We start from the raw sequence: 21,451 nt of genomic DNA, 5'->3' as shown, positions 1-21,451 counted from the left end.
ACGGATATCACGCCTCCAAGTTAGTTATACCCCAAGTCTGATGGGCCGGCTTGTTGGTTTTGGCACTGCGTGATGCCATTATGTGCGCCTCGATCGCCTGTATTTTATTTTCTGCCGCGGCGGCCCCGATTCTTTGACAAAATCCCACGGTTCTGAATGCCCCATAGCCTGACGGGCCTCCGCCGTGGTCTTTTGAAGTTGCGCTTCGCTGTCGGATCGTTATCCTCGGCCGGTGCGAGTGTGACCTCCTGAGCCTCCTTTTACGCGTTCGACCTCCAATCTTGGCACATAGATATACCGATTGAGGACAGCTGTGACGCGTCGACAATCTTACAGAGCAGCATTGCAGTGATCACCACGCTTATGCGCACGATGTAAAATACTCCGAGTCGCCTCGTGGCCCTCACTTTCCTCAAATGGTATATTTAGCTGCCAAGCTTTTGGGTCAAAACATGGTAGCTGCCACTCCCTCACTATACGTACTATTCTGGCTCAAGGTTGATTTGACGGCGTCAGGATCTCATTGCAAGAGTGGCAGGGGCGCGCCCTCTTTCGGACTCGTCGGATCAAGATCAAGATTGGCTCTACGTCACGTCAACGGCAAGGCTGTGCAGCTCGCTTCAACTTGTTGCAACGGACCCTCGAAGCCATCTCATCATGGACGCTAGGTATTCCTCGGACGGCGTGAACACCGAACACCGTAATTCGGATTTGCAGACTCGCGTCTCGAGTTCTTGCCAGCACATATGTACATACACGGCATACGCTTTCTAAGGACACTGACAGATGTTGCTAGTCGCTGGTACACTTATTGACATATTGATCTTCAGCCTTAATCGGTGAGAATCCCGCCGTCTGACAATGCCCGCCACCTTTCCTGGGGTGGAATTCCCGGCCATTCGGTTCCGCCCTGCGGCCCCGCAGCCGGGGGTTCTAATAATTGGATGCATATACGACTCATACGCGCTTGCGCACGCAGTTAAAGACGCACTTCTTCAGGTAGCTCCTACACGGCCACTACCCGGTTACGACGCCTTTCCCCGAATATACCTAGTCAACGTCACTTTACGCCTTGCGAGTGAGAATGGAGAATGGCAAGGATCCAAAATCCGCCAAATCAAGACATATCCCTCATGCACGGGTAAACAGGGCTCACTGAACGTAGCATCTAGCATCTCGCGTCCAAAGTCAAAGAATGGCCTCGGCCGGTTCAAAACTTCAAACAGTTGACTCTGCCGCGTGGGGCCCGGTCTATCCAGTCTGCACTGTGTCAGGTCAGAGCTCAAACGGGAAGCCGCGGACTATTGTTTACACCATGGACCGTTGGTCTAGGCGGTTCGTACAGCAACTATCCGTAAGCACTGGGGCAATGGCCATGACGAAAAGGCTAGGGATGGTGTACAAATTTATGGGGCTCTTACTCGTCTCTCGGCCTCCCTGTCTCGTCTTGTGTACGGATATATATATATTGTATATATATCTCTCCTTGTTTCCTCTCCCCCTTTTCCGCGGTCTCCTTCAACCCTTCACGGCCGCTCTCTCTCTCTCACTCCCTCACTATCATATTCTCTTTTCCCTTTTTTTCCCACCCACCCCTTTTTTCGCCATGCCGCTCCTGCGCAATGTCCTCCTATGTTTGCTTCCGCTAGTCCCGTCAGTCCTGTCCGACTCTCAATGCAAGCCGCAACCCGACCGCTGCAAGGCCGTCCCTGGAACGCCGGGCTGGCCTTCTCCTCAAACCTGGGCACGTCTCAATGAGTCAGTGTCCGGAAGACTGCTACAACCGCCTCCTCCAGGAGCTGTCTGCCATGCCGGACAGCCAACCTACAACGAGGCTGCATGCGCCGCCGTCCGAACCGCCTGGACAAGCTACGAATTCCACACAGACCACCCCATCTCAACCGTCTGGAACCAGTGGAACAATCACACCTGTCTTCCTTGGGATGGTAATCCATGCAGCAGTCAAGGATATCCTGTCTTCGTCATAAACGCAACGACGGTTGACCATGTGAAGAAAGGGGTAGATTTTGGTGAGTTGCCAGCAGCAGCAGTCTTCTCCTGGCTTATTGACAGATCCTAACCATCTTCTTCAGCAAGGAAGCACAATGTCAGGCTGGTCATCAAAAGCACTGGCCATGACTACGTTGGCCGCTCAAACGCCCCCAACTCCCTCTCCATCTGGACTCACAATATCAAGGGGTTTGAGACTCATGCCTCGTTCAAGCCGAAGCGATGCAGTGTCACCATCGATAGCACGGCCGTTACGGTAGGTGCGGGCATGCAGATGAACGACCTATACGGGAAACTGGATGCCATCAACCAGACCATCGTGGGAGGCGGTGGAAGGTCCGTTTCCGTGGGCGGCTACGTTACTGGTGCCGGTCATGGTATGTTGGCCCCCCACTATGGGCTTGCTGCCGACCAGGTCCTCGAAATGGAAATTGTGACCCCCAAGGGCGACATCGTGACCGCCAACGAGTGCCAAAACGCCGACCTGTTCTGGGCCATGCGCGGTGTAAGTCTGCCCCTTGCGCTCCCTTTTGCCCTCCCCAACGTGTATTACGCTCACGCCAACCCCCCTCTAACCCCTTATCCAGGGCGGTGGCTCAACTTTCGGCGTCATGACCTCGGTCACCATGAAAACCTTCCCTGCCCCCCAAATGATGCACGTGGACTTTGCCCTCCTTGCATCCGGCAACAACACCGCGACGCGCACCATCTTCGACATGGTTGCCTATGTGGTCAGCCAGCTCCCCTCCCTCGGCGACCAGGGACTCTCGGGCTACTCCTTCTTTTTCCCGCTGCTAAAGGGCATCCTTTCCTTATTCCCGCTGCCAGGGGTCACCCCCGACGACCCAGCCGCGGAAGTGGGAGGCTTCTTCATGAGCGCAGCCCTGATGAATGCCACCGCCGGCGACATGCGTCGCATCTGGGCGCCCGTGCTGGCCCACGTCAACGCGACTTGGCCCAACCAATTCGTCCCAATACTCGAGACCAAGTCCTACCCGTCCTTCTACGCCTGGTTCCAGGAGCACTACGACACGACGCCGGCCGGGCAGGACGGCTATGCCGTGTCGTGGTTGCTCGACGCCGAGAGCCTGACGCGCGACCTGAACAAGAACTCGCAGGCGTTTGAGCGCTTCGCCGGCGGCGACCTCGGCACGGCCTTCCTGGTCTCCGGCAAAGGCGTGCACAACGCCCAGCCCAGAGGCGGCGGTAACGCGGTGCTGCCTGCCTGGCGCAAGGCCTACATCCATGCGAGTACGTGGTTCGCCATCATGACCATCTAAGAAGGATCTGTCCTAACCTAAACTAGCCGGCGGCGTTAGAACTATCCCGTTCAACGCGACCTCCGCAGCGGAGGCCCGCAGGGAGCTTGCAGCGCGCACCGAGGCACTCAGACAGCTGGACCCGGATTCAGGGGCATACATGAACGAGGTAAGCCAGCAACCTTATCCTTCCCCCAGCCGCGGGCCCGTTCGTCCAGCTCGGGATATCAGTAGACTAACACACCTTGTTCTACCTCAGGCCAGCCCATTCCTAGACGACTGGCAGCGCGCATTCTGGGGGGACAACTACGACCGACTGTAAGTAAATCACATCACACCACATCAGATCGCCCGCCCCTTTTCTTCAACCAAACGAACAAACCCACCCCATTCCTATCAAACCTTTGCACAATATTATCCCTCACCTCCAAACTAACACCGTCAAACACAGCCTGCGCATCAAGCGCACTGTCGACCCAAACGACGTCCTCTGGTGCACTCCCTGCGTAGGCAGTGAGCGTTGGGAGCAAGTCGGGGATCGCCTGTGCCGCGTCAAATAGATCACCCGCTAAGCAGATGCCATGGGTTTGCGATCAAAGGATCTCTTACAGTGACCAATACGATGCTACATAGATTACCAATTTACTGTACCTACTTACTCTTCTTGCTTGTCAGGTACCGTACCTAGGTACCTGAGGTAGTATCTTGAATGATAGACTGTCTTTCGAACTGTACTGTACTGATCTGGGCAGTACTGTACAACTGATTGTACAGTACAAGTACAGCACATCACTACCACTCTCAGCACAGAACTGAGCGCGAAAAGAGACTCGACGTTGTCCTTAACCATCTATGTATAATAACACCCTCACTTTGCTCATATCATCTACAGTAATCCCGTCTAACGTCCGTCTGGTTAATACCCTACCATCTACCTCAGCCTTACACATGCATAAAGCTTATGCTACTGCCTCAATTGGGCCAAAGTAAACCACCATCGGGCCCCAGTGCGCCCAATTCCTTACCCATGCTCAAAACAACAACTTACCTACCTCTACTCCCGAAAACAGATGATGCCAAATATAAAGGCAAAAAGAGTCGCCCCCCCTGGCACCAACACCTCCCGTTCCCGTCATTAAACAAACGCCCTCGCGCTCTCGTCATCACCCCACGCCTTGACTTGAATGACCCGGCAGTAATTATTCTTATCCTCCTCTTCCTCGAGTACCACCTCCCCTTCACCCCAACCAGCCGTCACATTCCCGTCCTTATCCGCATTGCTCTTCACTCTCATTCTTCTTCGCCACCTCCAAGAAGACCCAGGGCCGGATCCAAACTGTCTCCGCAGCGCAGCCGTCAGCCCAGGGCTAGCCGTCTTGGCAGAAGAAGCACCCGACGGCGAAGAGCATCTCGACGCCTGCTTGCCTCTATTTCCAGCAATACATTCGCCTCCATACCCACCCCCACCAAGTCCTGTATAAGAGGAAGGCCTCAGCACACTCTTATCCGGCACTGGCGGCGGGTTCTGGTTTTCCACCAGCACGCTACCACCGCCGATATCGCCCAATCCACCCTCACAATACGGCTTCTTCAACGGAGAGGTCGTCTGCCTGACCACATTATTCTGCACTTGCGCCAACGGCAGCACAAATTTGTTGGTGGTCGGGAGGGTTGGTTTCTCTGTAGAGGGCTCAAACGGATCCTCGTTGAAGTCAAACTCGAAATGGCCGTGGGTTGTGGGGTATCCATGAATCTGCGCCGGTTCGCGGACGTGGCCCCGGAGCGGGCGGACCCTTGAGGGTGTCAGGTCATTGCTGAAGTTTCTGGGCATGGTCGGCATGGTGTATCCCGCCTCCATCTCCGCCCCAGGGCCTTCATCTGCCGAATAGACGCTCTCCGAGTATGCCACATCTCTTTCAAAGTTAGAGTTGCCATCTGACAGCAGCTCTTGCCAGCCTGAGGTGTGATGGACTTGTGTGCCCGTGTCCGAGCCCTGGGATTCAGAAACGGAGCTCTGCCGCGCCCAAGCGTCTTGCTCTTCGTGCATTGACCTGCTAAGAGCGCGACGGTAAGGGCTTGCTGTCCGGAAAAGGTACGAGGCGGGACTGTCGGTGAATCTCGAGCCCATCTCTGAGGGGCCACGCTCCAACTCAGAAGCCATCCGACGCGGCGGAGTGAGTGTTCCAGCGCTGTCCCCAGTCGGCGGCCCCAGAACGCTTCTGCATGGATTTGCGGCGGTTGAACCAGATGCTAACCTCGCACCTGTTTCGACCGTTTCTGCTCGGCTACAATTAGTCTTTTTCGAACGGCGGGTGGGTGTCACTTGATTATCAACGCTCAGATGATCCATCCTGGAAATGGCATGTCTGACCGTGTCCGGTGTCTGACTTGGAGAACGGCCGCCCGGCTCCTCCGACACTGCTGGCTTCTCAGTGTCAGAGGATCGAGACCTCTGTTCCGCGATACTTGCAGCCTGTTTGTGAATATCCCGCATCCGCTTCATCAGTGCAGAATAGACACGCTGACTGTCAACTATCTTGCCGGGACCGTGCGGCTTCCCGGTGTTATTCTCTGGACGGTGAAATAGTTGCTCGTGGAGACCTGGCCTTCGGGTTGAAGGTGATGCAGCCTGTGGACCATTCTCATTGATGACGGAAAGACGCTGCCCTTCCCATTCCCTCCATTCCTCCTGCTGCTGGCTTGTCAGTGTGCTAGGCCCTGAGTGTGCCCAGCTCGTCAACGACTTGTCATCCGACGCTTGGCGCTCTCGCTCAGTTTTCAGGCTCTCCAGACTGGCTTTGCGTGAATGAACCAGCCCCTGCGGTGATTCGTGAAGAGACGGCATTCTTGCAGGAACAGTGTGAATGGTCTCTCCAGCTTGAATGGCCGAGCCTTCACATTCGGTATCAGCGGCTCGAGAAGTACCGAATGCTTCGTTGACATGGGTCCTTTGCGCGTCAATATGCTGGCAAGGAATCGAAGGCGTCTCTCCTCCCGGCCCTACAGTGGAAAAAAAAGTCTTTAGCTTAGTTTTGAAGGATTTTGACATGTTCCTGGCTTTTGATTTGAAGCCCCTTGACCCCAAGAGTAGCGTCTTGTGATTGGGACTGGATGCCAACACCTCTTCAGTTGAACCGCTGCCGCGAAGAGACTTTCGCATCCGCTGCTCTGTCCGGCGACTGAGCGACTGAAGCAAGTCTGGCCCCTTGGGCTTCTGCTGTGATGTGGGATGGCCCTCTGGAGTTGGCACCTCCTCGCGTGAATCTGACAGATTCTGACCGTTTGCATTGCTATCCTGGTTTGTACTGAATCTGGCATGGAAGCTACGGCTGCCCAAGAAACTCATCGACTTTGGTGTCCTTAGTGGTGGAACAGCGTGTGGCACATTGCTGCTACTGGGATCTGAGCGGGACAGCCTTCGTGCACTTGACGCCATTGTCGACCTGATGCCTGGAGATGTTTCGGCCAGGAACGTCTGAGTTTGCAAGCTTCTTCTGGTGCTGCGCGGATCGGCTGTGGATGTTGGCTTGGGTTTTGGGAGGCGGCGGTACGAGGACGGAGCGGAGGCAACATCGTCCTCGGGAGTGTAATACTCTTCTGCGGCCAGTCCATCGAGATAGCTGGCGGCGTACTCGGGCAACGGCACTGGGGGTGGCGGTCTCTGAGGAGGTGAGGGTAATTGATCGCTATCATCTGTCTTTAGCAATCCTAGAACCTGGTTTTGTGAGCTATTCATATCGCTGTTCTTAAGCTCATTTGTAACTTTGTCTGGACCTCCATCAGTCGAGTTGCGACTGGCGTATTGTCGTTGACATTTGCGTTCTCTCGGCTGCACAGAACACGGTCCCATAAAGCGAACGCTCTGCTGTCGGCAGACACCTCGGCCATTGCCATGTACAGAAAAGGGGGCGTTGATATCATCTTGGCCCTGGCCGCTGCGCTCCGTTGGGTGGCGTCGGGGGGATGACTCGGGGGTCAAAGGAAACAACGGTATGTCTTCCCTCGCCCGACTTTCAGCCTGTTTATATGCCTTGCAGGCGGCGATATTGGCATCTCGTTGCGCTATTGTCGGGTCGAGGTGTTCGAGGTGTACAGCATGCTCTGAAGAAGTGGATTTGCGATGCTTGACATCCAGCTTGGACTTAAGGCTGCGCTGCCGCAACATTGGGGTGGCTGAGGATCTCGTAAGTAGCTCGAGAGGCAATGGAGGTGCAAGCCAGGGCAGTTGAGGCAGATTCAGGGACGGTCTAATTGAGTGTAAAGCTGCGTGTGCTAGTCCTATGTGAGGGAGATATCGTGATGCAGTCACAGTTCGATATTTAAACGTTCCTATGTAAGCCGGACCTATAATCGAGCAATGGAGCGAGCAAACAGGAGAGTGGAAAACAAGCGGAACAGCTAGCCAGAGTCACCACTACCGCCGTGACAGTCCAGATCCTGCAATACATATTGAGGAAGGAACCTTCAGTCCCAACGCACCCGCCATACTGGCAACTAAGGCAAAACGGGCAAGAGCGAACGTGTAACGCCTTGCTTGGAACACCTACATTGACAGCATCGCCGGTAAGGTACCTAGGAAGATAATATGCGCTTGAAGAACGAGCAAGTCTGTATGGTTGGCAAAGTAACCTCGAATTCATAAGAGTGACAGTGAACGTGACTGGTAACCCAAAATGCAGACCATCCCAAACTCTCAGATGTGCGGCCCATGTTGCGTGTACAGTACAAGGAAACTCCGTAGGCCGCATAATGCTTGCCCATTACCTAAACCAAAAACCATAGGAAAGTGTAAACTGCCCATGCCGCCCTGTCTCCGTTCCAGGCTGGCCGCTAACAGCGCCAACGCCTTCGAGTCAGCCAATCACGCTAATGATTTAGGCAGCGATCTCATCCAAGAACTCCTTGAGTTCCTCGTCAACCAGATCGTGAATCTTCTTAGAGAACTCCTCGATCTTGTCGGCAAACGACGCCGCACCCTTGACAACCTTGCCCGAAACGACTTCAAAATCGTGCTCAATGAGCTTCTCGAGCTCCGACACCGAGGTATCAATGGCAACCTTGTTAGCCTTGTTCTTGCGCTCAACCTTGTAGCCGCCAGCCTCGACGATGGCAGTGTAGTTGTTGCAGCCGCCGCCGTTCCAGGCGAGGAGGTTAGGGGTGTCCTTGGGCATGTCGGTGAGCGCGCCCTCGGTGGCAATCTTGATGAGGTTGGACTTCATCTTCTCAGGAGTGATGGGCGCAACCGAGTACTCAGAGTCGCTGGCAGGCTGGAGAGACAAGTAGTAGGCCAAAAGACCGCAGATATGGGGCGACGCCATCGAGGTGCCCGAAATGGTGTTGGTGGCGTACTTGCTGCCGATCCAGGTCGAGAGGATGCTCAAGCCCGGGGCGAAGATGTCAGTGCACTTGCCGTAGTTGGAGAAGTAGGCACGGCTGTCATCAATGGCTGAAGCGCCGACCGTGACGGCCTTGGCGGCGGCAGCGGGCGAATAGTTGCAGGCATCAGCATTGTCATTGCCGGCAGCAACGGCGAAGTGAATGCCCACGGAGACGGCAGCATTCACGGTGTCGTCGAGGGCCTTGGTCTTGCCACCGCCAAGAGACATGTTGGCGACAGAACCCTTGAAGCCCTTGCGCTTGCCTGCCTTGGCAGCCTTGACTTGCTCAATATGCGACTTGGCCGCCCACTCCACACCAGCGACGACATCGGCCATGGTGCCCGAGCCGTTCGACCGGAGCACCTTAACAGCATAGACATTGGCCTTCTTCGCAACGCCATACTTCTTGCCCGCAATGGTGCCGGAGCAGTGGGTGCCATGGCCGTTGCCGTCAATGTCAGCATCCCCAGAGGGAATCGTCTTGCCCCACTTGGCACGACCCTCAAAGTCGACGTGTTCAATGTTCGTGCCGGTGTCGATGACGTAGGCATCAACGCCCTCACCGCCCTCGGCAGCGAAGAGGTACTTGTTGAAAGTAGAGAAGCTCAATGTGTCACGGTGGGAGATACGGGCCAACCCCCACGGCGCGGCCTTCTCGAGCTCGCTGTCACACTTGCTCTCCTCCACCTCCGTAACACGCATCGTGTGGACGATGCTATCGCGCTCAATGTACTCGACCTGTATTTCAGGGTATCAGCATCTGAAAGCTGCATTGGGAACGGAGTCTGAGAACGGGGAGCAAGTTGACTCACATCGGGATGCCTCCGAACCTGCTCGATGACCTCGTCGTCGAAATGGCCCGAGTAGCCCATGAACTCCTGGCCAATCTTGTATGTGTGCTTCAGACCACGGAACACATCATCCACAAGCGGGATCTGTCCCCGCTTCTTGAGATCGGCACGTTCTGACTCGCGTGATGTGTGAATCTCCTGGATCCAGCTGTGGTGTGCCGAAGCTGAGTCATCCGACACATGCTTCTTGAACTTAACGATGTACGAGTTGGGGATGTGCTCGGCGTTCGAGGAAGAGAGAATGGGCGCGGCATCGCCATGGATGGTCTCAAACGAGACCCTTGGGGCCGCTGCAGCGCAAGCTGCGAGCGAGAGAGCAAAGATGCCTCTCATTGTGAATCAGAAGGACAGGGCGAAGTCGATTGACCCGCGACTTCAGCCGATGAGATAAGGGAAAGAAATAAAGACGGAATGGGCAATGACAAATCCGAAGCCACCAAGCCTGCTACGATGCCTTCCTCGATGGCTCGATACGCTGTGATGGAAATGTTGGATGGAGAGATGGATGCGGAGAGGGGGAGAGGTGAGAGGAAAGAAGAGCGAACTCGGCAATGATGGGGAGCGCTGTGCTGATAAAGAGGCGGGCGAATGCGTAAGACAAGTCTGGGTGTGGTTGCCTCAGGGAGCTACCCTGGTTCGCCAGCAGACAGGCGGAGCCGGGCAGCCCAGATCCCCAACCCGGGGGCTGGAGACCCGCTTCTAGCCTAACTTGGTTAGGCGAAAGGCGGAGTGGCCAATGGCGTGACCGCCAGGCGGAATCCACTGGGGCGAGACGCACGATAAGAGCAACAACGCAATCAGCTCACTTGACCCGAGGTGCCTTGATCCATTGGGGACATTGATGGCCGGGCGGTTGCAGCGACGGGAGGTAGGCAGTATGATGGTGCATTAAGCGGCTATCTGGACAACAATACATATGATGTGGGATGTCCAGTATACCTACCTCCGGATTGTCCTGATACGACATAACGTTTAGGACAGCTGAGAATTGTTCCATGGGACTCGGGGATCTCACAATACTGTGTGTATAACGTACACCACTTTGCATACTAGTACCGGTACACCCGACTGCACGACTGCGAGCCTGCTCTGGCTACGGATACAAGGTAATTATTGTTAGGCAGCCGGATACAGATGGGTGGAAAGACTGCAGCATCCGCGCCCTTTTTGCAGAGTACAGTACCTAGGACCTCAAGGCTACTCGATGCGAGTTAAAGTTATTCGGATAGGCACAGGAATGCTGCATTCCCATGTAGGTAGAAATGCCAATCTGAGAACGCAGAGGCATGTCCTATCCTGAGATGGAGGGTGTTCGTGTCTCGCGCATCATCTTGCACCATCCGAACATTGCTGGAGCGACCACGGGACGACGGGATCCAGTCAAGTATTGTGCCTGGTTTTCCGCCGACGATTCTCAGTCGAGTCACAATCTCGCCCTGTTCTGACACGCTGCTCTTGCCCGCCTTGCCAAAGTCCCTGTCAGGCAAGTCACGGGCAGGGTCCCAATGTATCGTGCCAAGTCAGGAAATCCCCACAATGAGTGTCACAAGCAGGCCACACGTGCCAGCTTGCCGCATCGCCTGGATTGTCTGACTCGACAGATCTACACTAAGGTCTTCGTGTGCCTTGCATAATTTGGGGTATGTCTCTATTGGAACCGCGTTCCAAAAGATGGTCACTTGAAATGGCGGGCATATCGAATTCTCCATATCTGGTCGGCAAAGAGCTCTCTGGAGCTTCAGCCCGATGTCGGGGCGGTTGGGGCTTGACCCCAGTTCTGTCACATCAGGGCGGGATTACATCATAGCTATCATCGGACTGCTCCCGTTACGCTTTGTGCATGTAAACCAGGAACAATTCAGCTTGATGCCTATATGATAGTATGGCAAATATGGGACGTTTCACACTATAGTACACAAAGTGACCAAGCCCCTTCTGTTTTGCTTACTCTGGGCACACGTTGCGACAAATGATAACGTCAAGGCTGGCTGGCGGAGGCAGCGTCACAGCCCTTGATAGACAAGTGGGTCGGCATGACTGCTGTGTCGGTCGCTCACTATTGTAACCTGGAAAGTATGTACTTCGTACATAGGTACGGAGTAACGACTGATGGAAGTGCTGAATATTGAGAATATCTCCAGATCTTATTGATTGTGGTCATTGATGAGACTCAAGAGAGGGGCGATTTGGCCTTCTCCATTGGGCTAATGGCGTCCAAACTGTAACGAAGTGTATTCCCTTTAGGTCTCACAGACGAATTGAAACTGGCTTCACTAACATTACGGGTTTCTCTCAGTCAACAACTACACGCAAGAGCCTTATGCCATTGAACTCGGATATTATGTCGTCAGAAACACGATGAGACTATCCAAAGATGCTACAACTTGCTGTGGGTCTACGGCGTCTGGTTCTCGTTTAGAGATTGTTGCCTGGGGTCCTCAAAGGAATTGATCCGGGAGGCTACGGATACCAGGGGGTAGTAGCTCGAATGGAGACTAAACAGACGGTAGAGGATATACACCTCAAATAAACAGATGAATCGATCAGGGAGAGGTAATTTCGTGAGCCAGAGAGTTTATTACTTTATTTACTCCTGTGAGATTCAGGCCAGAAACACTCAGAGCTACGAACTACGAAGTGCGGATACCGAAGTATCGATCCTCCCCGCCTTATCAGCACTAACGTTTCGTATCTTACACTACGTACCTACACTAGCTCGCTGTGGCTGACCTGCTGTGAGTCCCACCTAACGTACCCCTCGTACCGTAACTTAGGCGTGTCTCAGGCTGACACCGCCACATTGACCCCTCCAACACGGCCACTTCAACCCGGCTCCAGTGCTGTAAATGGAAGGCGGTCCCTGCAAGGCAACAGCTACCTTAGCTCTGGGAAACTACTTCGTACAGCACCACTGTTGAGGCTGAGAGACCAGCTAAGCTCTCTCTTTACCCTTATGCTTGTGACTTGACACAACAACCAGCTTGCGCCAGCTTGCGCGGCAAGACCAGGCAGAGACACGTCGTGTCTTGTCCGCTATCTTGCGTGTAAATTCACCCACGCCGGCCTTACTCGAATCGTCGTCTGTATCGTCTAGATCGTCTACATTTTTTTGAACTTCGACTGGCGATTCCTTTTCGAGTGAACGAGGTGCTGCGGCGGCCAGAGGGGCTGGCGTAAGCCCTTCCTCAAGACAAAATATTGGGTCGCCCTTCACTTTCCATGACGGTCCTGAAGAGCCCGCACCTGGACCCTCGATGGGTGCTAGGGATCCCTCACCTTCTCTTTCCGATAGCCGTTTAATAAGAGGAGCGCCCCAAAATTACCCAAAATGCTCCCCATGCGAGTCCGCCGCTACCGGTCCTCGACATCGGCGTCGAATCTCCAGACTTCCAAAGCCGCCGACGTGCTCCGTGGCCTTCTCGGGACCCTAGCGCAGGCGGCGGCCTCGTGCCCTGCTGGTGCATACCCGCAAATCGACCATCTCCTCGACCAGCTTCGACAGATCCACCAGCATGTCGACGCGTTGCCACCTCCGTCCCAATCACAAGACGACTTCCGCCATCTTCACGGCTTTCAGACCCTCCTGAACGTTCTTAGATCGTTCTCTGGCTTCTACAGCCTGCGTAAGCGCAGCGGCGCCGAAAAAGAGAGCATTTTTGACTTAGTACACATGGTGCTGGCAACTCTCTCGGCAGCTTTCCGTGGCCATCCCGGAAACAGGCGATACTTTCAGGACATAGTCGAGGGCGGGGGCTGGGATGCTCTAGAGCAGATCATCGCCAGCATTGGCGTGGGAGGAGGCGACTCGGACCTGTGGACCGAGTGTCAGCTGTTTGGGAAACTGCTTTCCTTTGCCCTGGACGACCAGCGTCTGGATGAGCTCTGCCGCTCGGTGGCCCCGTGCGCAACGCCAAGCACTTCGACAACGCGGGCCGGGGAGTTACAGGAGCCGGATGCTTCGCACAATGACGAAGGGAGTGCCGCTTACAGCGTGGACCCCGTCGAGGCGAGGCTGGAAGAGATCATTGGGCCGACGACGGTTATCCAGAACGCTGAAATCGTTCGCGCTGTTGTCGCCTTTTGGGAATCCATCTCAAGGAATCAGAGTGATCAGACAAGCCTTGCGTCGGTGATAGTATTGACGACACTGTCGTCTGTTGCATCTGCTTCCTTGTTCAACCTCAGTGCTTTGCATGGGACTGGCATGTTGTCCAGGCTGCTGCGCTTGCTCTTCGCCGAGGACAGCGTCCTCACTAAGTTTGAGAGGGAAAAGGCTCTCACACTATGCAAGTCCCTGATGTACCTTGGCTTAGACCACTTAGCAGATGCCCAGTTCTTGCTGCGTCGCCAGGATGCTGCCACCTCCGAGTTCTGTCTGGAAATGACAGAAAAATACACTGGCCCTCCATTTATCCAGTTCGATCTCTCCCTTCATGGCCACGCATCCCTCGAGTTGCCAAATCTTGGGAGATCATTCCCTCCTCAAGCAGCTCCTGGATACACATTTACCGCCTGGATCCGCATCGATCGATTCGACCCCCAGGCACACACAACGCTTTTCGGCGTCTTTGACTCTACCCAGACTTGTTTCCTTCTGGCATACCTCGAAAAGGACACGAGGAACTTCATCCTTCAGACATCCATCACGTCTCCGCGCCCGAGTGTTAGGTTCAAGTCAGTGGCGTTTAGAGAAGACCAATGGTACCACATAGCGCTCGTTCACCGCAGACCCAAAACCATGGTGGCTAGTAAGGCAAGCCTCTACGTCAACGGCGAGTTTGCTGAGCAGATACGCGCAGCTTACCCAAGTCCGCCGCCCGTCTCCGGCGCGGGCACGGAAAGCTTCGTGTCATTCGCGTCGAGCAGCGGTAGGACAAACCCGGTCCAGGCATTCTTGGGCACGCCCCGCGGCCTCGCAGCACAACTCGGGCCAGGCTTGGTGCAGTCCAAGTGGTCGTTGGCCTCGGCGCACTTGTTCGAGGACGTCCTGAGTGATGATCTCCTAGCAGTATATTACCGCCTTGGCCCTCGCTATCAGGGAAACTTCCAGGATTGCCTTGGCGGCTTCCAGACTTATGAGGCCTCTGCTGCCCTTGGGCTTCGGAACGAAGTCTTCCATCCGGGCAAGGATGAAAACTCCGACATCCTGAAGGCCATCAGGGATAAGGCGAGTACCATTCTGCCCGAGCACAAGGTCTTGCTGAGCGCTTTCTCGCGAGCTGTGTTCTCCGCTGATGGCAAGTTCATGGATTCACTTCTCTTCCGATCGCTGTCGAAGGATTCGGCTAGCAGCTTGTTCCTTGCGACAACCAAGACTGGGACCGCCGTTTCTATCAACGGCGCTGTGCCTTGCATTAATGATGCTCTCATCAGGTCGAATGGCGTCTCAATCCTCACGGGTGATCCTGTCGTCATCACCCCTTACCATTTTGACGATAATCTATGGCGCCTCGGGGGTTTTACCCCAGTCGGCCTCAAGCTCGTCGAGAGGTCGTCCACCTCTGAAGAGCTGCTACGGTCTGTAGAACTCATGTTCCATTGCATCAGCAACAGCTGGAGAAACAGCGAGGCGATGGAGCGAGACAACGGCTATGCCATCTTGTGCATGTTGCTTCGGGCCAAACTCGGATATGGCTCGTCGGGCCCTGACAGCCAGTCACAGTCATGGCGTCTCGCGCTGACGAACGATGCAAGAGACCGGCTCAGCTTCCAGCTGCTCAGTCTGGTGTTGCATTTCGTCGGGTACAACCATGCAGACCCGATTGAATCCTTTATTGTCAATCCCCTCGCCTATCGCATCCTCCTGATTGATGCCGACACTTGGCGAAGGTCGTCGCCCCTGGCTCAGGAGCTCTATTACAAGCAGTTTGTAACATTCGCCGTGAAGAGCAAACATCATCAATTCAACGGCCGCCGTTTACTTCGAATGCGTAAGTTGTCGCTCGTCAGGTGGTCTACATTTGCAATTGGCTCACTACTGAGTCTTGCAGGTATCATCAAGAGGCTGTTGGACGCCTTGAAAGCGGAGACCATCTCCGAGGATATTATGCCTCACTTCATGGCTTCCTTTGAAAGTCTCGTCAAGTGTAACTACAATGCCGAAGTGCACCGCTCCATTGCCCTCTTCATAACTTACGCTTTCCATACACCTCCTGGTCCTGTATCGCGAACCCCCAAGCCTGCGTCCGCAGGCAGTCGGTCAGGGACCCCTGGCCTTGGGGTCCTCCGCCGACCTACGGTCGATATGAGCTCGTCGTCCGCAGCTCCAGCCTCAAAAATGCTCTCGAAGAAGCAGCTGGGCGTCAGGATCCTGGAGATGTATACACGGCTTCTCTGCGACAAGACAAACCTGACCGATATCCGCAAATTCGCCAAGACGGTGACTAACAAGGTGATATACGCAGATGGCCCAAAGAAGAAGCAAAAGGAGTACGTGCTGACGACGGGCCAGTGGCTACTCTACCTCCTTGCAGAGAATGACCCGGAAATCGTCGTCTATGGTTGCAAGATCCTCGCTCGCCTCTTAGTCACGCAGCCGCCGAGTTACGCCGCCAAGTTTGCGACTAAGACCGGCGGATTTTGGATCATGGCATATCGCCTAAAACAGTGGTGGGACATTTCAACACTCTGGCCGATATTATTCAGCATCCTCTTTGGCTACGACGTTGCCAACATTGACTTTGACAAGTCGTTTGATTTCTTCAGTCTTTTGGAGCTTTTTGGAACCAGCCGGATTGTATTCCCCGACGTGCTATCCGTCATAACCTCGATGATCCAGCACGGTCTTCGGGACATTCTCAAGTATCAGGATGATCCAGACTCACCAGCTGGCGATCCAGCTACAACGAAGAGCTCCGTGGAGGGCCTCGGCGTTGCCCAGACAAGACCTCGTGCCCGGTCTATGGAGCTGGGCCAGGCGCTTGAACCAAGAAGTAGGATCCAGCCTTCTATGCGCCTATCGTTTGCTAACCCTTGATCCTAGAATCCCAGCTGCCTGACAGAGAGCGCGTAGCGGCCAACGCTGCCGTTCTTCAAACGGTTATCCGTTTCTTAGCAGACATGCACGGCCGATCGATCAATTTCAGGGACTTCTCTTTAACCTCTGACTATGTCCGCCACCTCTTCTCGGCCTTGTACCCAATCATTGTCAGTGCCGATCCTGTGACTCCAGAGACAGAACTCAACTCAAAAGACCTCACTTTTGAGGGGAACGACGTCATCATCCGGCCAGTTCCCGGCTCCTCGTCCACGGCGATCCCGATAGTCAGGACGGCAACTGCAGCTCCAGCAGATTCCGCTCTACCCTCATCAAGCCCGGGACGGGGCACTCCTCTTCGGCGGCCGTCATCTTTCATCTTGGTCACGGCACAACAACCACGCCTGTCTCCGACACCCGCACGGTTGAACCATGTCATGTCGCCCAAGAAGAAGGTCACCGCGAGGAATATCAGTCATGCTGTACTAGAAGGGATTCTCGAACTCGTCATCGGCGTGTTCACCGATCAGATTCTTGTCAGAAAAGAATTTCCCGGTTTCGGGTTGTTCTTGAAGGTTCCTCCGGGATTCCAAGAACACCGGGCATACTTTGAAACCTATATACTGCGGAATGTCGTCACGCACTTGAAGAATACCATTCAGCTAGATTACAAAGTCCTTTCTGAGCCGAAGGTCCTACAGAACTTGGCACGCCTCAACCTCCACATGGTGGAAGCAGTATTCGAAGGATGGTTCATGAACGGAGCTGAGACGATGATTGCGTTCACAGGAACCGTGCTGGAATATCTGCAGCGACCCGAGGTATCGTCGTTGAAAAGCGTCCGCCTTTGTAGCTCTGCGGTTGCGACCATTCGCGCTTCTTTTTTGAAATTCACCCTGCTCAGGCTCTCGGATATGGACGACGCTGAAACTAAGGACTCTGAGGCTCTGTCTACTATGGAGCAATTGCTTTACTGGCAAACCGTGTTGCTAGGCTGCCTGTCGGTGGAGGACGACTACATGAAACTGCTGTGGTACCAACTTTATAACAAGCTGGTCGACAAACGTCACCACATTTGTCTCGTCGCCGCAACGCTCTGGAGGATAATGCTTGTCCAGAAGCCCGAAGAGTCCTCGACAATGTTCCGGCACTCAATAGCACCGGACCAACAGTCTCTGGCTAGGGGCTTTCAGAAGCTAACTGAGCTTGATGATTTGTCCTTTCTCGACTGGGTTAACCAACACCGGCCATCGCTCGACATGTTATTTAGCGGCGGCATGTCGAAAGCTTGGGAGGAATTTGTTGCCTCTGAGAATCAGCGCACCGCTGACACTGCTAAGTTAAGGCTCAAGAGCCGAAAGGATAAGTTAAGACAGTGGCACACCGAATCGCTTGAGCGAGACAATGTCCTCTTGCGCCATGATATGGCAAACAGTGCGTGGATGAAGAGCATCTACTTCACAGAGCATTTCAAGCATCAGAGGCTCTTGCAAGACCAGCAAGATGACAACGCTTTCATGGCTTCCACGTTTGCAAAGATGGAGCGAAATTTGCACCGCCCAGGCGCCGTGTTCAGCGAGTCCCAAGCCATCAAATGGAAGCTGGACCGTACAGAAGGTCGGAACCGCATGCGTCTTCGCCTTCTTCCGGAATATCCTAGACAGCAGCAGCAGGAATTTCAGCCGAAGCGGAACAGCGCTCAAACTACCATCTCAAAGCCTGTCCCCTCCGTGGGCAGCATGCCGCTGACACAGGTGAGCGGGGCCGCACAGTCGGCGTCAACGACTGCTGTGGAGGCTACAAACCAGGGAACCATGGGAGATCCCGATATCTCTGCAGAGCCGGAGAACGGAGGTGCGGACCAAGAGAGCGTCGCGGCAGAGGAAGATTTCGAGCTGGTAGAGGATCCGAACGAGCCAGAAGGAGACGACACCTTTGAAGACAAGAACCGAAAAGTGATGAGGAGATTGCGGCATGGTGACGCGGTACAGAACGTCTTCAATATCTCTAGGATCGTCGGCCTCGATGCCTCGGAAGGCATCTTAATCATTGGCAAGGAGGCCCTGTACATCATGGACAGTCTCTTCCAAAGTGCCGATGGTGAGATTGTCAATGTCTGGCAGGCACCACCGGAAGAGCGCGATCCATTTTCAATAATCATCACAGGAGACAAGCCCAGCGAGAGACGTCAGAACCAGAGCCGGGACCAAGAATCACGGAGCTGGAGATGGCAGGATGTTCTCAGTATATCCAAGAGACGCTTTCTGTTTCGCGACGTTGCCATTGAGATATTCTTTACCGACGGCCGCAGCTACCTGCTTACCGCTATCAACCCTGCCATGAGAGATGAGATTTTCTCAAGGCTCACGGCCAAGACTCCGCACACCAACAATGTGAGCCTTCTGCCAAACCCGGAAGATGCATGGCGGCTTGAAAGTCTCAGGTTTGGCGAAGACACGCCACAGACACTCGGGGCTAAGTTTGGTAGCATCTTCAACTCGGCGGGTTGGAACCCCATGATGAGACGATGGCAAAGGGGGGAGATTTCCAATTTCCACTACCTGATGCTTGTCAACACGATGGCGGGCAGGACGTTCAATGATCTCACTCAGTACCCTGTTTTCCCGTGGGTGTTGGCGGACTACACTAGCGAGGAGCTTGACCTCAACAACCCTGCTACATTCAGAGACTTGTCGAAGCCAATGGGCGCGCAGTCTCCATCTCGTGCGGCCGACTTTGCTTTGCGCTACAAGAGCTTGGCGGAGATCGGTGAGACGCCCTTTCACTACGGGACTCACTATTCGTCTGCCATGATTGTCTCATCCTACTTGATCCGACTTCCCCCGTTCGTCCAATCCTTTATCCTGCTCCAGGGAGGAACCTTCGATCATCCAGACCGGCTATTCTTCTCGATTGAAGGAGCCTGGACTTCCGCATCACGAGATAATGGGTCGGATGTCCGTGAGCTGATACCAGAGTTCTTTTACCTACCGGACTTCCTGACCAACATCAACGGTTATAACTTTGGAGTCCGTCAGGGAGGTGGGGGCAGGGTTGACAACGTTGTACTGCCGCCGTGGGCGAAGGGAGATCCAAAGATTTTTATCGCCAAGCACCGCGAGGCCTTGGAGTGTCCATATGTCAGCCAGAGGCTGCATCAGTGGATCGATCTCGTCTTCGGCTACAAGCAACGGGGGGATGTGGCTGTGGAGAACCTCAACGTGTTCCATCCCCTATCATACAAGGGCGCTAGAGACTTGGATAACATCACTGACCCCCAAGAGCGGCTGATAACAACGGGCATCATCCACAACTTTGGCCAGACACCGCATCAGATTTTTACGAAGCCTCATCCGGCAAGGGAACACGAGCGATGCCCCATCAAACGGCTGGACACTTCTGTTCAAGCTTTGGCCAAGCTGCCGTACCCGCTTCTAGGTATGTTCATGATTGTGTAGAATGACGGTATACTGGTATGGCTGACAGGAATTTTTAGAAAGTCGAGAACGCGTAGCTTCGCTCATCTATGTGCCTAAGCTCGACCGTCTTCTTTGCTCATCTCCATTCCGTCTCAATCTCTCGCCGCACTACGACAAATTCTTGGAATGGGGCTATGCGGACAACAGCGTGCGGTTCTACTTCAGCGACAACAGAAAGGTGAGACACCCGCACTGTAACGAGTAGATCAGAATAGATCAGCTAGCTGACCGCTCCAGCCGGCCGGGTTGTTCGAGAACCTGCACATCGGCCAAATCTCGACGCTCACTTTTGCCGACTCCAAGACACTCATCACGGCAGGCGAGGACTGCGTGGTGTCGGTGTACATGGTGCATTCGGCCCCCGGAAAGTCCGTCGAGCTGCACCCGCGGTCATCCCTCTTCGGGCACAAGACGCCCGTGACAAACATTGCCGTCTCCAAGGCCTTCAGCACGATTCTCACCGTCTCGCAGGACGGCGTTGCCTTCCTCTGGGATTTGAACCGTCTCGAGTTCATCCGCAAACTGCCCGTCGCGCGGCCCGGAGTGGAATGCGCGCAGATCAATGACGTGACGGGTGACGTGATGCTCTGTAGCGGCCAACATGTCCTGCTGTACACCCTCAACGGCGAGCTCATTTTGGACCAGAACGTCTGCAACCCCGAGGCCGCTCAGCCTCAGGAGTCTCAGACACAGACTCATCACCATGCCCGAGATGACTTTGTGCACTCGTGCGCCTTCTACGAGGGCTCGGCGGGTGGCGCGGGCAACGAGTGGCTGGAGAACCAGCTCGTTTTTACGGGCCACAAGAGAGGAGTGGTGAACGTGTGGCGCAAGACGGTCGACCGAGGGACGGGGAAATGGGTGCTCGAGTTTTTGAGGCGGCTCGATCATGTCAACTCCAAGAGTGAAACGGGGGCGAACGTCGAAGCGGCTATCACGTGCATTGCGCCGATGGCAACGCTGGTCTATACCGGGGACGATGATGGGAGGGTGGTGAGTTTACCCTGCTTGGTTTTTCAAACTCAACCTGTCCTATTATTCTGTTGCGTGGTTCGGGTGAAGCTAACGTCTGTTTTGTAATAGTATGAGTGGAATCTGGTCCAGCGCGAGAGGTGAGAAGTGAAAAAGGGGGAGAGCATTGGGAAACGGGCGGATAAAAAGGGAACGGAAAAGAGGGGGAGAAATGAAAGGAAAGAAAAGAGATGGGTTGAATATAGAGCAGCGGAAATGGACGCGGCGGATGTCTGGAGGGTTGAGAAAGCAGCCCGGTGGCTGTTCTGTGATGACTGTATTGGAGTTTGGGCTGGCCCTGGCTTGCTGGCCGATGATGAGCCGTGCTTAGACGAGTTTTATGCATGCCGCCTTAGAATTGAATGCGTCTGCATTTTCACCTTCAGTTTCCCCGGCGCACCACCGTGCCATCTTGGGCGGTCTGCTGTGCTGCTGCTGCTATCCGCAAACGCGAGGCCATCTCTTTCCTTAGGTATAGATTTACCTC

At 54.5% G+C, this 21,451-nt stretch overlaps 4 protein-coding genes across 4 annotated transcripts; 2 read left to right on the top strand and 2 right to left on the bottom strand.

Annotated features, from left to right (window-relative positions):
* Window positions 1-1,606: 1,606 nt before the first annotated feature.
* Window positions 1,607-3,829, top strand: N656DRAFT_785853 (FAD-binding domain-containing protein; the record flags this gene model as incomplete). Its single annotated transcript, XM_064816470.1, has 6 exons — window positions 1,607-2,030; window positions 2,094-2,515; window positions 2,598-3,261; window positions 3,317-3,438; window positions 3,529-3,587; window positions 3,721-3,829. 6 exons carry the CDS (start codon window positions 1,607-1,609, stop codon window positions 3,827-3,829), a joined length of 1,800 nt encoding a protein of 599 aa, XP_064674547.1.
* A 433-nt stretch (window positions 3,830-4,262) lies between these two features.
* N656DRAFT_3806 (uncharacterized protein) lies at window positions 4,263-7,789 on the bottom strand. Its single transcript, XM_064809454.1, has one exon. It carries the CDS (start codon window positions 7,432-7,434, stop codon window positions 4,405-4,407), a length of 3,030 nt encoding a protein of 1,009 aa, XP_064674546.1. The 5' UTR covers window positions 7,435-7,789; the 3' UTR covers window positions 4,263-4,404.
* Window positions 7,790-8,143: 354 nt separating this feature from the next.
* Window positions 8,144-9,831, bottom strand: N656DRAFT_699021 (subtilisin-like serine protease; the record flags this gene model as incomplete). The annotated part of the gene is made up of 2 exons (XM_064810758.1): window positions 8,144-9,385; window positions 9,460-9,831. The coding sequence occupies 2 exons, from the start codon at window positions 9,829-9,831 to the stop codon at window positions 8,144-8,146; spliced, it is 1,614 nt and encodes a 537-aa protein (XP_064674545.1).
* A 2,563-nt stretch (window positions 9,832-12,394) lies between these two features.
* Window positions 12,395-21,331, top strand: N656DRAFT_772974 (beach-domain-containing protein). Its single transcript, XM_064813971.1, has 7 exons — window positions 12,395-15,428; window positions 15,489-15,889; window positions 15,950-16,430; window positions 16,481-19,912; window positions 19,971-20,131; window positions 20,191-20,946; window positions 21,037-21,331. The coding sequence occupies exons 1-7, from the start codon at window positions 12,827-12,829 to the stop codon at window positions 21,067-21,069; spliced, it is 7,866 nt and encodes a 2,621-aa protein (XP_064674544.1). The 5' UTR covers window positions 12,395-12,826; the 3' UTR covers window positions 21,070-21,331.
* The last annotated feature ends 120 nt before the right edge of the window (window positions 21,332-21,451 follow it).

This window comes from Canariomyces notabilis (assembly GCF_033297395.1).
Source record: "Canariomyces notabilis strain CBS 508.74 unplaced genomic scaffold N656scaffold_1, whole genome shotgun sequence".
In the NCBI taxonomy this organism is placed as follows: domain Eukaryota; kingdom Fungi; phylum Ascomycota; class Sordariomycetes; order Sordariales; family Chaetomiaceae; genus Canariomyces; species Canariomyces notabilis.
The sequence above is the reverse complement of the archived record's forward strand: the minus strand, read 5'-3'. Positions and strand labels throughout refer to the sequence as shown.

What these genes read in the sequence shown, in the direction of transcription:
- N656DRAFT_772974 (XM_064813971.1), top strand. Translation starts at nt 12,827, where the DNA reads ATGCTCCCCATGCGAGTCCGCCGCTACCGGTCCTCGACATCGGCGTCG. An exon ending in CCGCCGTTTACTTCGAATGC is followed by an intron (nt 15,429 to 15,488) that starts GTAAGTTGTCGC and finishes TGAGTCTTGCAG; the next exon opens with GTATCATCAAGAGGCTGTTG. An exon ending in CCAAGACGGTGACTAACAAG is followed by an intron (nt 15,890 to 15,949) that starts GTGATATACGCA and finishes ACGACGGGCCAG; the next exon opens with TGGCTACTCTACCTCCTTGC.
- N656DRAFT_3806 (XM_064809454.1), bottom strand. Translation starts at nt 7,434, where the DNA reads ATGTTGCGGCAGCGCAGCCTTAAGTCCAAGCTGGATGTCAAGCATCGC.